The sequence below is a fragment of the Falco punctatus genome (genome assembly GCF_963210335.1).
Source record: "Falco punctatus genome assembly, chromosome: 1".
NCBI classification, from domain to species: Eukaryota; Metazoa; Chordata; class Aves; order Falconiformes; family Falconidae; genus Falco; species Falco punctatus.
In genome coordinates this window covers 22,999,729-23,017,015 of record NC_137580.1, presented here as the reverse complement: position 1 = coordinate 23,017,015, position 17,287 = coordinate 22,999,729, and the positions used below count along the sequence as shown (strand labels likewise).

The following is a 17,287-nucleotide window of genomic DNA, read 5'->3' as shown; positions in this document are numbered from 1 at the left end:
TTTCTCAGTTGGTGAAGCAAGATGTGGTTGGTTGTAAAAAAATGACCCGTTCTGTGGTGTTTTGAACTGCTAATAATGGACCTAATGCTGCTTCCATTGAATAAACACCCAACACTCCATTGCCTTCAGGATGAATAACTTGAGCTAATTAACAGCCTCGGAAGCTCAAGCCATGAAACAGGGTTCTCTGCTGCTCTGAGCAGAGAGGAAAGTGTCCAAGAGCTTCTCATTCCTCAGACTGTGGCTATTTTCTGCGTGACTGGACTGTCCCGTGTTTCAAGTGTATCCATCTGCACCTCATGGACATGCTTTCTTCTGCCCATCACAGAAGTGGTAGGAGGCTTAATTCCTTGTTATTTGTCAAATGGGCTCTGATTGCCAGCTGAAAGGCAGAGATTGATAGAGAAGTCCCATGCGGTGACAGCAGCTTTGGTCCGTTGGAAAGACAGGCTTTGCTAAGAGCGCGTGGGGTAAAAGAGTGAAAGACTTCAGCCAGATCCATTGGTGTTGTGACTCTGTGTTTAATCTGACAGGGGACGAACGTAAGGGGAAAGAAAACTGAGCAATTTGTTAGGGTTCAGTGAAGTGCTAACTAGGAGCAGGTCTTGCGAAAGAATTAAAGCACCTGGAAGTACGTGCCACTGGAACTCCTGCCTTGTGCACAGAATTGGAAATTCTTTGTTGACTGCTCTTGGTTTTGTTTTGGGGTTTTTTTGAAGATTTTAAACCTCAGCTGCAGTTACAAATGCAACAAAGACTGAAACACTCTGAGGTGAATGGATATAAGTGAAAACAGAAATCCAGAGCGTCTGCAAAACTGTGGGGACACCCTGAAAATGAAGTTATTCCTGCCCCTGCTTTCTAACCTTGCTGCGTGCAGTGGTGTTTTACCAAAGGGGACCCTCCTGAGCCCACAGGCTGGAGCAGGGGGGCTTGCCTCCAGGATCTTTGCTTTATAGAGAGAACATAGAGAGTGGATTAAATCAGTATTTCATTTATTTGGGCTTGTAATTCCGCTTACATCAGCTGCCACATGAAGATTTTCTCCTATTTTCTTCCCCTCCTCCTCGTCCTCATTTACTATGCACCAATAATTTCCCTTTGACGCTTTCCTGCCAGTCCTAGTGCCAGATGGCCCCGGTTCTGAGCTTCTCCCCTCTCTTGGGAGCGGCCCCCATTGTCAATGCAAAGGAGGCGTCGTAGCTTTGAACCCAAAGCTGGGACCCAAACTTCAGCCCCGGCATGAGGAGGAGCTAACCCACTAATGCAGGAAACCATGCAAACAGCACACCCTCCCACTCATCGCCATTAAGGAAAAAACCCTTCACTAAAGGCTGTTTTGCATTTTCCCCAATGGTCCATGTATAGAAATCTGGTGCAAATTTAATTCTCTCACCACCTGATTCCACTTCCCAGCCGCAAGGTTCCCTTTGTGTCATAAACTCAATTAGACATATGCATTTCACGTCATGGACACAGATGTGAAAACAAAGTGTGCACATACCTCGCTCTTTCTCCCTCCCTCCCTCCCTCTCTCTCTCTCTCTCTCTGTAGATGCGCCTACATCAGCTTTAAAGTGATAAAAGAAAGTGAGTAAATCTGTTCAGGGCGCTAGCCCCCTATGCAGAACAAAGTGTCTGGCTGTGGCGAGCGGCGCTGGGTTTCTGATTGTGTGGGGATAGGCTGTGACATCTTGGAAGTCAATAGGGTTACCCTGGGTCTGGGCTGGGTGACAGGGAGCTGCTGCCCCATTTCATTTCGGAGTGGCATGGGGAGGGTCTTTGTGCATGGTTTGGGTGCGTGCCCAGCGCGCCGGTGCATTAGCTGTAGGTGCTGAGGAATTTTCCAGCCACACGAGTTGGCAGGGAATGAAAGGAGTGGGTATTAATTTCTCAGAACAGGGGGGAACGTAATTGCAAAGACTGACACCGAACCGTGTTTCTGTGTGCCACACAGCATGCAGCCCTGCCTTTTTTTTAAAAAAAAGCAGAGTTTCTCTCCCTGGCTTGACTTTTCTACATTTTGCGTCCATTTGGGTTTGGAGAGGGACACGAGAGGTTTTGGCATTGAGCAGAGAGTTAAATTATGCAGCTGCAAGACTGCCAGGCCCTTCAGAATAGGATGCTTCGTTTAGATTTTCCACAATGCTATTGAAGTGCTTATTTTCCTCCTGAAGAGACACAAACAGATGCAAACTTCTGTAAACACTTTAGAAATGAATTCAGTGAGTTTGGCCTCTCAGCAGTGCTCAATAGCTGACAGAAAAATGTCTAATTAGTGCAAGTGGAAATAATAGGGCCACTTGGATTCCTTCCATCCTCCTCCAAGTCTACTTTTCCTAGGAACTCAAAGGCCCTTTTGTTTGATAGGTCACCCTCTCTCAGGCTTTTGTGCTCCGATCTATTAAAGGAAGAAGGGGAGGAAAAAAAAATAGATTAGGCGATGCTCTGTGCTTAAATATATGGCCTGTTGATGAGCATTTCGAATGGCTGGTTTGCAGTGTCAGTTTACAGGTGCTTGGAGAGGGGGATTCCTCCATTGTTGGCCGGCACAAGCGGAGTTGTGCGTGCCCAACTCCAGGAATCCTTTTCAAGTGCCATCCTCTTAGAAAATCCAACCCGAGCTCAGGAGAAAAAAGGAAATTTGTACAAACCCTCCTCGCTGAAGTGCAAACAAGCTAGCAAATACTCACAACAGATTGGTGCTGCAAGCCGGCCTTCATGCCGTATACCGCAGGGACTTCTCCAGATGGTTTGACGTGGGCTTTCTTGCACACCTCAGACGGCGGTTCTGCTACTCAAAATCAAGAATGAGTCTGGTTGTCAGAGTGTAAGGCTCTGAGCTAAAAGGATAAAGAGTAGAAATAAGGCTGGGGAGGAGTCTAAGAAGCTTGAGCGGTGCCTGAAGCAGTTCGTGGACCATTCTCTGGCTCTGCCTGTGCATTCACACAAGGAAGGGAAGGAGGCTGGTGCTAAGACAGAAATGGGAGATAGCTGCTAAACTTGATGTTGTAGCAGGGATTTGGACACAGTTTTCTTGGCAGTCTCTCATCCTCTGATGGTGCCGTGGGGCCTGATCCTCCCTCCTCTGTGTTGCTTTTACTCTGTCATGAGTGGAGTTACTCACTGACATGAATGACATGAGAAACACATTCTTCTTGTTGGCCTCCTGTCCTCTTAGCAGCATGCTATCTCAGGAGCTCTGGCTGATTCCTCATGTCAGTGTGATGGCTCAACCACTGTGGGGAATCCCAGAGAGTTCATACAAACTTAGTAATCATTAAAGATGACCTGCAGGCGAAAAACATGGGATTCCTGCCCTGTTTGCTTGTTTGTGGTGTACAAAGCAGTGGATGGCTTGAGCTCCATCTGGGGCAATGCCTATAGTGACCATTTCCAGTCTTTCCAGACTCATGTTCCCCTTTTAAACTGTTATTACTGCTAGTAATCAGTTGGGCATGATTTAAATTCATTAACAGGCCATCAAATGATGTGGTTCCAAATACTAAACAACAATTAGAAAGACAAAAAAAAAAATCAGGAATGATATCTATGCCGCAAACAAAAAAACAGCTGGATCCTTCCTACCTTAAAAATGAAAATATGTTCAGGAATAGTCATAGTAAATCCTATCTGGTCACTGACACAAAGACTTTCTCCATTATGTCAGTGCCTAGGAAGGTAAAGATTATGAGGTGAGTAGAAATTCTGAGACAGCCTTTTAATTGCTAGTGAATACTTGCTTCTTGTAATGTTCAATACTTCTTTTGCTGTAAAACTGTGTAGCCACCTTACAGAAAATAACTAAGGATATCCCATCTGTTCTAAAATGGTACGTAGGCAGCACTGTTAGGGAGAGAGTTACTAAAGCAGAACATTTTTTGTAGACAGTCCACTGAGCCTTTGCGAGGTAAGTTTCTCCAAGGCTGCCCCATGGCACTGGTGTTCTTTTCAGGTTTATTTGAAAGCCTCCATCATGGTCAAGGACTGTGTAACCGCAGCTGCTATTGTGTTCCTGATTGACCGGTTCCTGTATTGGATTGATGCCTCCAGCAAACTTCTTCAGATTGCCAAAGGTCTGCACAGGCTGCAGCCTACCACGCCGATCAGTCCTCAGGTGCTCATCCGCCAAGCTCGCCTCTCTGTCAACACAGGTACCGCTCCATTTTCTCAGCTCAAGCCCAATAAGAAACTACTTGACTTTGAAGAAGACACTTTGTCCCTCGCTGCGGATGACATGCTTACAGCCCCGGTGCCATCTTTTCAAACGCACAGCCCACCCCCAGCCCCCTTGAGCCCTCCCAGCTCCTCTCACTAGCACAAAGGGGCTGGTATAAAAGGTTTCAGAGCCAAAAGCAGGAGAGAGAATTGTGAAAGGGTGTGGAAAATACTAATTGGAGCTTTTGTTCATTAACAAATCTTCCCTGCTGGTTTCAAACAGGGATATCTGAATTGCTATATTTCTGACCAAGGGGCTTTAAAAAGTAAATTAGAATCCTGGCATTTTCTCTGCACTGCCTTTTTTTTTTTTTTTTTTTCCAGTGGGACCCCTTGACTATGCAAACAATGCAGCTTAGAGGACAAACTGATTTAAAAAAAAAGATAAATTCCATCATTCCTATAACATTGGCAACACCTGAAGGATTTTTAATGCATCTTCTCACTGTCCTACTAGGGAGAAGGAAACAAAGCCAGACAAACTTGCTCTGAAACACCCAACTAAGGAATATTTTATTTGCAGAAAAAAAGAACTAAAGGTTCCCTGTGTAGCCGGTTTCATTTGTGGCTGTGGACTTCTCATGCTCCTATTGCCATGGTGTCTGGGTACTGGCACACTCCAATTGATGAACTAGTTCAGCCAACACTTACACTGCTTCTCTGGCTGGAGCAGCCTTCTTGAATTCAGCCAGACAACTGAGACAAAAAGCAAGGTTCAACATGAATCAAGCTGATCAAATTAGACCTTAAGGCCTCTCCTGCAGCCCGTCAAGCCTGCCACGGGTGACTCTGGCCATGCAACAAAACCTCTGAGCCACATGACAGGGGGCTGATAGGCAGAATCTCCACTTTGTGTTGCATTCTGCATCCTTTCTCTGTATTTTTTTGGCTATATAATCTGTGCTTAAGATGGTTCTTAAAAGCTATATAGAGAATGACAGGGAGGCAGCATAGCCTGTGGCTATGATTTCTGTGGCAGGACGTCAGGTCAGCTGGCTCTGAGGTGCATCTGCAGAGCTTCCCCCCCGTGGTGAAACTCCCCAGTGAGACCAAAATGGGTTTCCAAAACCCATGTTTCCCTGGGACAGAGACTGGCAGCTCTGTTGGTGAAGGAAGCAGGCTGAATTACTTTGTTTTGGAAGAGAAAGAAGAGCAGGGAAACCCAGCTGGTGGGGTGGCCATCAGCTCAGTGCCCAGTCTTGTTGCCATCTCCCCTGCTATGACTCCTGCAGCAGCCCAAGGCATGGGAAGGAGCAGAGCAAGAAATGAGTGCCTGGAGCCACCTGCCTACACTGCAGGGCTTGGGTTTACTCTAAACCCAACGTGCAGCCTTAGCCTCCCCTGTAATGAAGAGAGATTTATTGTTTTCTCCTTGTGGTTGGTTTACTGAAGCTGTGCTGTAGAACATAGACAGCATGCACAGAAATTCAACAGAAATATCAGAGTTTGACTTGAGGAAGACTTTCTCACATTCTAAGATTAAGCAATCTTCCAGGAATGGATAATATGTTAAGTAAAGAAGATATATACATCATTTTATCTTACTGTGCAACCACGTTATAGAATGTAATGCATGTACATTTATGACTATTGACAGCAGCAAATGTATATGCAGGTGATAATGGGATCTATCAGGTTAAATATCACATAGCTTCTCGATGAGATTTTCCAAAGCAAGTGTATTGCTAGAAACCGTTGTCTCATCAGTGTTTTCTGCAATATTTGTTGTATATATAATATATCCAGTGTCAAAGAGATTCCTGAGCGTGAAGCAGAATCTGCGGCACATATTTAATTGGAAAGTTTAGTCTAAGCATGGACACACTGACAGTGCTGGGAAGAAGAGTACAATTTGCAGAGGCTTTCAGTGATGAGTATTTTTGTTCACTTCATATCACGTGGTATATTTTTATATTAATTTTCTATCTTTTTTAAAATTTTATTTTCAATCAGGTAAACTTTTAAAAGCTGAATATATCCTAAGCAGCCTTATTAATGACAAAGGAGCAACAGGTATGTATATCTTTCTTTTCCAATTTCATAGTTGCTATTTTGGTGGGATTTTTTAATACTAGTTTTAATCACATGAGCTTCAAATACAGCCAGTCTGACCTCAGTAATGACTCCTTACATCATGTGTCTCTTTTCTGCACCATTCTTTGCTAAAATGTGGAAACTGCGACCTTTTTTTAAAAAAAAAAATCCGTAATTCATCCTTGTATGTTTTCAAATGGGTGGGAAAATATTCTGGATTGGCAGCCTTCCTACTGATTTCTCTGCCTAGAGAATTTTAAAATGTGGATCAACTAGGACAACTCCCTCCCCTTGAAAAAATCCAGATGGTTAGAGTAATGCTTATCCTCCAAATTCACACTGTTTCTATGGAGTAAATGAATTCTTTATTCTAGATCTGAAACAGACTGCAGGGCAATTATTTAGTATCTTTTGGGGTTAACTAAAAAAAAGGGAGTGAGTCCTGGTTCTTACAGCACTTTCTTTTATTGCTGGGTAGATGTGCAGAACTGTAAAAATGGGACCATTCCTTAATGCATGATGACGTTTGTAGAAATTAGTTGTTTTTTTTTTCCTTTCTGTCAAATGACTATACTGATGGTCGTGCGGCTTGTTTCAGATCTGAAGGGATGTGTAGTATTTCCAATGGTAAGAATTAATTAATTTTGACAGACATCCATAATTATTATTTAGTCATGGTTTTGAGACAATGTATTTCACGGGTTTATATCTGTTCTCCATTTTCTTAGCCTTCAGGGTTTATTTAGTCAATACATTCAGGTTTCTCTACAACCATGTAACTCTGGCAATTTAAGAAGCCTGTTTTGGGTCTTGTTGGTTTATTTTTCACATGAAACTGAGGTCCTCATACAAGAAAGGCCTTCATGCAAGAGGGCTTTAAACAAAACACCAGCTATCACTAGTAAAGTGGAACTGGCTATGCAAAACATTGCATTTCACCTTTCTTGGGATTATGCTTTTCTTTTAAGATTATTTTCATAGTATTCAATTATAATGCTTGTTTGTTTAACATTGGAGATGTGTTGTTGAACAGATAATTAATGCTGAGAATTGCAGTGAAATGTTCACAATGCTTAGGAAAACTTAGTGATTTTATTTCATATTCTGTTCTGAAATCCAATATAGATTTGAGAATGAAAGACTTTGAGTAACTAATCGTGCTGTGTTAACACAAAAACTTTTATTTTATTCTTCATGAGATACTGATACCTGAAAAGAAAACATATTTTGCCAATCATTAGAAGTATTTTGCTCTGCTGTATGTATATATTGATGGCAACAAAGATATGCCATATTAATAGTTTTGACTGGGTTTTAGTGGAACTCTGTACAATGTTTATATACAATGACTTTTTCATTACTTCACAGAAGACAGGCACCTTCCACTTTTTAGATTATTTTTATGCTCTATAGCTGTCACTCAAGCTACATACCCATACAGCTGTCTACTTATATTCCTTAACACGCTGCCACTTTGTAATCTATCTTAACTGTAAGTCCTGACTCAGACCAGCTGAATTCAACAAGGAGAACCCTGGCAATTTACTGGGATTTAGGTTACCCTCAGAGGCTTAAAATGATGGCAACATTTTTCATTCTTTACTGAGTTTTTTCGTTCTTTCTGCAGGTACCTGGAAATATGCTAAGGAAAGCGATAGGATTCTCGTTCAGTCAGTCTGCTTACAAATCAGAGGACAGATTCTGCTAAAGCTTGGTAAGGGTTTTTTTTCTATAAATGTATGCTCAAGGTTTTTCCTTATTTTTTCTTTGCAGTCAAGCTTTAAGATGGTACATTTGGCATACGTCAGAGTTTTGGCTTGTGTGGAACACCTGCTGTGTCCGTATGTCCATAACACAGCCACAGAGGTTGAGTTGTACACCCCTCTGCAGCCAAGACTTAGAGCCATGTACCAAGCAAATGCATTTTAGAAATTATCATTTTATTACTAATCTGATGAGCAGTTGAGGAGCATTCCGAAATGTTGTTCCTTTTTCCCTGTGCTACTCCACGTTTGCTGATGCTTTTCCCAAATTGACTGTTCTCAAAGGCATGCAGTAGTTTATCACAGGTACATCACAGAAATTTTCTCTCTTAGGACAAGAAAATCCCTAGTTTTCAGTATGATGGGCTTCTGTATTCAGGGATTGGTACTTGAGGCTAACAGCCTGAATTTTGTTGGTTTGATGTGACCTTTCATCTTCCATGACTGTTGAGCTGAAGTCTTTTATGAGCATAAAATGTGCATGTTTATGCACAGCCAAAAGCTAAAGGAAAACAATAAAAGTTCAGTGTCACCGAAGCAAAAAGTGCTGTGGTATGGTTTTATACTATTTTGAGGGCTCATGACTCAAAGAGATGTAAAATAAACTATGGAAAGTCATCTGTAGCAGTAATCTGACTATTTTTCTGATTTATTTCAGGGATGTGGTATGAGGCAGCAGAGTTGATTTGGGCTTCAGTTGTGGGTTATTCCAAACTTCCTCAACCAGATAAAAAGGTACAGTTTCCTTTTCACTCTGGATGTCCTTGCCAATCTAATAATCGTTCCAGATTAGCTTTTATTTACTTCAGAAAAGTCTTTTAGCAATAATATTTCAATTATGCACCTCAGACAAAGTTAACATGCAGGACAAACATTCTGGCCGAAGTCTGTATTGCACATTGTTTCCGCATGCATGCACAGACTTAGGGACACCTTTTTTCCTGCAGGGGAATGAAAGTAATAGTTTTCATTAAGCAGAATCATCTGAAGTGAACCATTCACCTAGGATGTCACAGGTGCCTCTGACAAGGACAGACTAATCCCAGAATGCAGCCATAGATTTTATTTATCTATTAGGACTAAGGCTAATTTTTTTTTTTTGTGACAGCTACCGTATCTGTCTTTAACACCTTTGTGAGGCTTGGCTGCACTAATCTCCCACTGTAGAGGAAGAAACAGTCACACCATGTGTCCATAGCTAAACAGGAATGTGAACTTAAGTCCTGCAGGTCCTAAGGTGGTGCTTTAAGAAGTTTTGTAATTGTACTCCGGCGTAAGATACACCACAAAGCCAGACCTTGTCACCTCTCCTCTACCATACCTTAAAGCTTGACCTCAAGCTTTGTTTCTATAGGAGCAAAGATGTGCAGTGAATTTTGCGGAGAGCGTACAGATACTTCCCACCATTCTTAACTATTTAGCTGGACAGACCCTTAGCTAGCACATATAGATTAACTCTTCCAGAGAGAGACAATTAGCAAGTTCATAGATCTATATGTTACATGTTCATGGCTCATTTTTTAATTGGTTCTGTAGAACCAATGACAAATTACAAAACCCAACCTAATTATATCAACACCAAGATCTCTTCACTTTTGTCCAACTCTTGTTTGTTTGTTTTTTAAACAGTGCAATAAGCTCAGGAAGTGTGTTAAAAAAGATGCTTATTTTCTTAGGCTATGAGTGATGAGCATTTATTACTTCTATCATCTTTCTAGACACCTTCACCTTGGATTTTTTAGAAAGACTGGGATCAACTGGCCAGTTCTTAAACATAATTTTTGGGTTTCTGTGGTCTTTTCTGAAAAGCAATGGTAAACCAGATTGAGTCTTTTTTCAGATATAGTTCACCAAGGGCTTTTGGTGATACCACGAGACTTTGCTTTTGCTGTCACAAACAGCACCTTGGGAAAATGCAGTGCTGTTTAAGTTGAAACCTAGAGTTAGTGGTAATAGAGATAGCTGCCATTCATGGAAACTCATATATATCCACCAGGCTACGCTTTCTGCAGGTTGGAATTAATAAAACGCTACCAAGATGATGTCTTTGAATTTCTTAGCAGTGCTTCACTTTGGATCTTATTTGTTTGGTTTGGGTTTTTTTTGTTATGTTCTACACAGAACCTACTTTATTGTGAGCAGCAAAATTCAAAACACAAGGGGAAAACCACTATGATAATTTTCCATTTCTCTTTCAGGGAATTGCTACTTCCTTGGGTATTATGGCAGACATCTTCGCTTCCATGAATGAGAAGGATTATGTACGTTTTAAAACCAATGCCAATATTGACCTGGTAAGACTTGGTTTGGTATTTGTGTGTGTAGATTCTTCAGATGGACTATGTATGGTTGTTCCAAATTCACCTGCACTTTGTTCTTCCTCCAGTTCCTCTCCTGTGCTGAGAGGGCTGAAGAAACTTCCATTGCTCTGGGTGAAAAAGTTCATTGGTGCCTAGATGGAAGGATGCCTTGCTTCAGGAAAAAGAAAACATTAATAGTATTTACAGAGTATGTAGTCTGTGTAATATATAGAATATTTATAGGATCAAAAAGTGACATGTCAGTGGTAAACATGAGCAAAAAGGCTCCTGCAGAAACAGACCTGGCTGCTGTTGTTTAAGATATGATGTCCCGCTCTATCAAGACTCAAGGGTCACAGAGAGCTCAGGGAACCTACAACAGTCAAGAAAAAAATGCTATGCTGTCTTTCTTCAGTCTAACAGCATTGCTTACCAGGTAGACCCATCTCTTTGAAAAGAAAGCTTTTGAGGTGAGGTTTCCCTCTTGTTTTTCTCATTTCACTAGAGCCTTCTCCGAGAGTTCAATCATCGCTTGCTATCAGCTGCTGAGGCCTGCAAACTAGCAGCAGCCTACAGCCAGTACACCCCGCTGTTCGTCCTCACAGCCGTGGTAAGCATTGGTTTTAATTCTGAAAATATTATTTGTATAAGACAAGAGTCCAGGCTATTACATTTGGCTCTAATCCGGCTTTCAAACATTGCATCATACAGGGTGTTGTGTCTGTGTTGTGGGTGTGATGCTGTATGTTGCTCAGAACTCCAGTTGGGAGCTAAGCAGATGGGTGAGAAGCAGTATCTGTCCACAGAGCGAGGATGGACTTTCAAGCCCATCTGGTAGTGCTGCTTCTCATATAACTACAGCTATATTTCAAAAGAAAAAGAGCAAGATTATTTCCTTCAGGAAACACAGCAGCGGCAGTTAGAGCTGATGTTTGCTTCAAATTGTAAAAGGGAAAGAAACATATTTCCCCCCCCTTTATTTAGCTCTGACCTGTGGTCCAGGCTTTTAATTCCTTCATTCCTCTTTCATCCCCTCCCAGAACATCCGTGGGGTGTGTTTGCTGTCCTATAGTCACTCCAAGGACTGTCCCCCAGAAAAGAGAAAATTCTACTTGTCTGAAGCCAAAGAATCCTTTGAGATCGGCCTTCTCACCAAGAATGATCAGAGTCCTGTCACCAGCAAGCAGGAGCTCCATAGTTTCATTAAAGCTGCTTTCTGCCTCACAACTGTGCATCGGTGGCTCTATGGGGAGAGCGAGAAACTCGGTGAGGTAAGTCAACTCTGTAGAGAAGCCATGGGAAAACTGCATTCATACAGCACTTCCGTTACAGAAGAGGAAGAGAAAGGAATGCTTGCCAAAGAGATCATGGCTCTGATCACAACTGTGAAGAATCTCCTGCAGGTGGAAAGCTTCCCTAATTCTGATGCCAGGTCTTATGTTCCAGACAGTTACAAAGGCACAGTGGAAAAACCTATCCTGCAAGGGGAAGCCAACTTTGAGAAAATCCTTGCCATGCATTCTCAGCATCATCTGTCAGTGTGTGAAGTGTTTGAAAATACTTGCAGGAGTCATAAAACCACAACAGGAGGAACTCAAGTGGGAGCTTGTATCACAACCTTAAGAACAGAAACCAAAACCATAGACACTGTGTGTACTGCTGAAGAAATAGTGTACCAGAGGAAAGGCGCTACGGAAATGCTGAATTCACCAACAGCAGGAATTATCTCAGAGAGACTCAGTGGCCAGAGAGATAAATGTATTGGTTCTGATGTGATGAAAATTTCCATCACTGAAGGGATTGAGCCATTAGAAGTAGAAATAAATGATGAAAACAGTGTTTTCAGCAGATGGCAAAACAGGAGTCAAACCACTACTTCAGAGAGCTCTTGGTGCAAGCTGTCAAAATCAAGTCACTCTTCCAGCTGGGAGGAACTAAACTGTAATAGCAGTAATGAGCCTCCCAGGGAAGGGCAGCAGCAGGAAAAGGGCTCAGCAGAGGAGCAATCTTGTACAAAAGAGTCCAATGAAAATGGTCAAGCTGCATACTTGCCCTCATTGCCTCCCAGAGCCTGGCATTCTTCTCCTCCAGAGCCTCTGCGTAGCTGTGGAAGATCTCCTCAGCCTTCCTTAGCGGTAGATACATCTCTACCTGGGAGATTTGTGGAAAAGGCATCTCTTTGCAGAGAAGAGCTGTGGGAGGAAAGACACCAAGGAAGCAGCTCTTTAGAAAAGAAAGCAAGGGAGGTGAGCAACATGGTTACTTCACTTTCCACCCCTTACTCTGTTGCTACCAGGCCCGAGGAGGAGGAAGAGAAGGCCTCCTCCTGGGTGGAGCTGGACTGCAGGAGCAAGGACAGCAGCAGGGAGGGCAGCGATGGCAACACTGCATCCCGACCCCAGGGCCCGTGTGCATGGGTCCACCCAGAAGGAGAAACTGCAGACAGAACAGAGGATTCCTCGTTTGAGGCACATCTCCGAACAAATGGAGGTGCTTCGGTACTATCGATGAGCATTGAGTTGAAAAGGGCCAGCGATTCCTTTGTGCATGACGGGCCGAGGAATTCTGCCGTGGTGAGACATGGATCTTTCAAAGTGCCTGAAGTTGATGCCCAGGCAGAAACTGCAGATTACACTGAAATTGATTTAATCAGTACTGGAGATTCAGGAAACAACTATCCTGCGGCATCTGTTCCAAAGTATCAATCAACTCCCAGTACACCTGCAGCTTTGCCCTTGCGTAGAAAGATACCCATAACCAAGCACTTTGACTCTGCCACTACTGAAGAAGATGAAGAAAAGTCTCAGGACATGTTGAGCAGCAAGAGACAATCCAGTTCATCTCTGAGTTCATCATACAAATCAGCACAGGTGCCCAAGAGTTCCCCTGAAAGTTCATTTCTGAACTCAAGGGGGAGTGGTTTTGTCTTCATTCCTGGCAGAACGAATGAAGAAATCCTTGATGCTCGATTTCTGAGGGATGATGATTACATGCAGCTTCTGGCAGGAGTAGAACATAATTGGCTTGTCCAGAGACTGACGCCTACTGGATTTTTTAAGTCTAAACAGCTTCGTAAAGCATACTGTAAGTTTCCACACAGCAATGGGCATTTTCACACAGCAACAGGTACTCCCACAGAGAACAGTCTTGACTTAGGCTTTTTAACACAATGTTTCAGTCATCATCTTAATTTTTTGTTGTTTTATGGGGGTTTGTATAAAAATTTTAGCAATGGAAGAACACTTCCTTGAACCATTTTCTCCTGTTCTTAAACTTACACATTAGTGACAGCTTCATGGAGGTGGGCTCCATCTCCATGCCTGCTTAGTCTCTCCTGCTTCAGTCCCTTCATGCAAGAGGTAACTTAGGTTGCCTGAACTCCCTGTGCCAGTTCATCAAGCCTTTTCTACCCCATTACTTGGGTCTCTGGTTTTGTTGCCCATTTAGATTCCACATTTCATCCCTAAAAACTGTGTATTTAAGATAATGGTTATTAAGTTAATCATAAATAACAGCCATACCTTAATATGCAGACACTTGATCAATATACTAAGAAATACAGAAGGTAGGAGCCACACCACTGTGGGCTTGCCTCATTGAGCTCATTAAGTAAAACCCACTTAGGGCTCATCCCATCTTGCATGTCTCAAGCCTGTTTAGCAATTTTTTGTCCTTAATGTATAATATCCAACTCTACACCTAGATACATCTTAGCGTATCTTTTGTAGCCCCATAGTTTTCTTTCAGAGAAGCCTGGATATCCTGTCTCCTGGGTGCTGATTATTTTGTCCCTTAGCACAGGTTTAGAGCAGCCCTGTGGGATTGTCCATTCTACTTGTGGTGTTTTCTTTTTGTAGCTGCTCTTCTTTTAAAGTACTCAAAGAAATCAGGTCTCTGGACAGGCCAAGAAACGGCTGTATTCATCGGGGACTACCTGAATGTGGCAAAGGAAGGCAAACAGAGAAGTGCGTTTTGGATACAGTTCCTGCACCAAGAAGAAATCCTGGGAAGGTATTGACCAAACCAATTTCTGAAATAAAATGTATATCCATGCTACTTCTGTGTAAATATGAATGAAAATTGTGTGATAAGATTAATCTTATACCTATGATTCAGCTAGTCTAATGCCTTGTTAGACAGTAGATTTTACCAAGTATTTTCAGAAGGCAGTACGACTTTTTACTTGGACATCTACAGAAATCATAGTCATAACAGGAGAAGATTGTTTCTTTAGTCTGTTTCAACCTAGTTTACATTTGGTTAGATTTTGACTGATTTTCTGTGGCAAGAACGCTTTCCCAAATCTTTTGGGCATTTTGTCAATCCTTGCCATCACTCGATGTAACCCTCTACTCTAATTTCTGGGAAGAAAAAGCTACTTCACTGTTGTCTTCTAACTGCCATGTTAGTGTTCATTTGCTCATGACAACTCTTAGGCCTGACTTCACCTTTGTGCTGGGATAATCTCATGGGAGCTTAAATGTTGCTTCCTCTTTATGTGACCTCCGGCTTTCCATTAGAGATTTTGCTCTCTCTCACACACACACACCACTTACAGGCAGAAAGGTGTTTCAGTTGCTTTTCTTTAATTTTAGCAGCACGTTTATGCAATCAGTGCATCTGCTCTGAAAGCAGGATTAAAATCACCTATTTGCTTCATAAAGGCCTCTGCACCAGAAAAGCTCTGCTAACTGCACATTTTGGATTGTTATTAGAAGTAGCTTTTGAATTATAATGGATTAAGAACAGTATTTTAAGCACCTCTGAGTCGGGTCTCCCTTCAGAGTCAAGAGTTGACTTTAAAGATTCCCATGTTATGAAACCCCCATCCTGGGATTTGATTGATCAGTACAGCATTTTACACCTATAAGAGCTATAAAAGAAAAACCCCACAACTTTAGTCACCACCGTTTTAAATGCAACACCGACAGCTGGCTTTTCTCCTCAACAGCCAAGCTCTGCTTTGTAGTTGTTTCTATATTGCAAACAGGGCTTCCCAAGTGCAGTCTGCTGCAAACTTGACTATGGCAAACACTTCTCTTTCTGTTTAGGTATGTTGGGAAAGAATACAAAGATGAAAAAGGACTTCTTCATCATTTCAGTGATGTGGAACGGCAAATGACTGCCCAGTACTACGTGACAGAATTCAACAAAAGGCTGTATGAGCAAAAGGTTCCTACCCAAATCTTTTATATCCCATCTGCAGTACTCCTGGTAAGAACTGTATTTGGATTTTAAAATGCTAACAGTTAGGCCACTGTAGCTGACACGCTGTCATTCATGTGATCTTACCTGGTAGCTGCACTGGCTCATTTCAGGACAGAAGACATCTACCCGCAGAGCTACAAGTTCATGGGTGCACTGGCAGAATAGATGCCACGTACTGTTAAAAGTCAGAAACTCATTTGTCAGTGAAGCCCAGGAGCTACCCAGCCTTTTATATCACCTAACAGTACATGAACGTCTATTTTCAGGGGTAGTTATGAAATCTGAGCAGTGGAGTTGACCCATTTTGAGCACAACAAAACATCTAAACTTCACTAGAACCCAGCAAGTGAGGTTCTTGCAGAAAAGTTGATTCGCTGCAGGACGGCTCTGAGGCCTTTTCTGCAGGATGCTGAATTTCAGGAACACAGGACTCAAAAGTAGCTGCTCGTAACTCATCAGGACCAGTGCCCTGATATCACAGGCAGCAACACTGCGTAATCCCTTTTTATGCTCATTAAGCCCTATCTTAAAAGCAGCGGTGGGGTTTTTTTTGTGTTTTAACCTTCATGAATTCCAAAAAGAAATCATTCCAGAGCTGCTCTCTTGGTGTCTGGAAACTTTCTGCTATTTTTTAACTTAAAATCAGTCAATTTATGTTTATTGTCTTTCTCACAACTTCTTTGAGGCCTAGATTTAAGGAAGGAGCAGCAACAACATCCCCTCGTAGCCTCTGTTCTCCAGGCTAGGGAAGCCAAGCTCATTTTAGTGTCACCTCAAGACACAGGTCTCTCTTCCCTGTTCATCCATGAAGCCCTGAGCCTGCTTTACGTTGAATTACCATTTCCTAAGTATTAATGACAGAATTGCACCATGTTCTCCCAAGACTCTTCCACACCTTTTGCAGGGGCAATAGGAGTCCTTACCCTTAGCGAGACCTGCATTTTTCATCACCGTATCACACTGACAGCTCAGTCATCCTTCAAGTGGCCATCACAAAAAGCTCTTTTCCTCAATAACAACCCCTTAGCATAGAACAGGCCACCTTTAAACCACAGGCACCTTTAAACCAAGTTCAATTAACTTGTTGACACAACCTCACTACCTATCCAATGCTCTATAGCCCGCTCCATTTCCGCTTGTCCCTGATGGCACAACCAGTATCTCTCTCTCCAACTGTGTGGACTGTACTCAGTCACGAGAAGGAAATGCCCGTGCAGGAGCCCTGTCTGGGTGACCTGGCACAGAGGTTAATGCTGACATCCAGTCCCCAGTGGGGCAGTAAAGGATCTTTCCTTTATTCTTACACTTAACTTTCAATTTGACTTGTGTTTCAAATACGGAGAGCTACCCTCTATGGTACAGAGCTGAATTTGCTGTTTCATTATGAGTAGGTATATGATAGCATGCTATGGATATTAATATTTCTGTTAGCCATTCTGACACTGGGTATGGCTCTATGCCACTCGCTAATAAGACCTAATGAGAGTCTGGCATCAGTACTTACAAATCTCTGAACATAGAAATGACTAAAACAGCCCTCAAAACCTCCCCCTTGTTATTTACACACTGAAGAAGGACCAGGTGCAGGTTTAGCCAAATCTTTTCAGATTTCTAGCTTATTCTTTAGACACAGTCTCCTGAAAGAAGTTTCCTATTTGCTGGACAGGCTAGATATTTATAGAACTCACTGCCCATGTAGTTTGGCCAGTCAGGCTGATGTTGTATTGAATCTTGTTCCACCCTTTGTTCTAGCTAAATATGAGCG

At 42.4% G+C, this 17,287-nt stretch overlaps 1 protein-coding gene across 3 annotated transcripts in view; it reads left to right on the top strand.

Moving 5' to 3' along the window:
- ALPK1 (alpha kinase 1) overlaps nucleotides 1-17,287 on the top strand; it is a gene marked incomplete at its 3' end in the record, with an annotated part of 47,871 nt that overhangs the window by 29,416 nt on the left and 1,168 nt on the right. For all 3 annotated transcript variants that reach the window (XM_080373671.1, XM_080373670.1, XM_080373669.1), the window contains 9 exons: nucleotides 3,955-4,153; nucleotides 6,171-6,230; nucleotides 7,879-7,965; nucleotides 8,673-8,749; nucleotides 10,213-10,308; nucleotides 10,820-10,924; nucleotides 11,355-13,398; nucleotides 14,172-14,325; nucleotides 15,366-15,528. In XM_080373671.1, coding sequence (XP_080229797.1) covers nucleotides 3,955-4,153; nucleotides 6,171-6,230; nucleotides 7,879-7,965; nucleotides 8,673-8,749; nucleotides 10,213-10,308; nucleotides 10,820-10,924; nucleotides 11,355-13,398; nucleotides 14,172-14,325; nucleotides 15,366-15,528 — 2,985 coding nt within the window. The remainder of the gene's footprint in view (nucleotides 1-3,954; nucleotides 4,154-6,170; nucleotides 6,231-7,878; nucleotides 7,966-8,672; nucleotides 8,750-10,212; nucleotides 10,309-10,819; nucleotides 10,925-11,354; nucleotides 13,399-14,171; nucleotides 14,326-15,365; nucleotides 15,529-17,287) is intronic.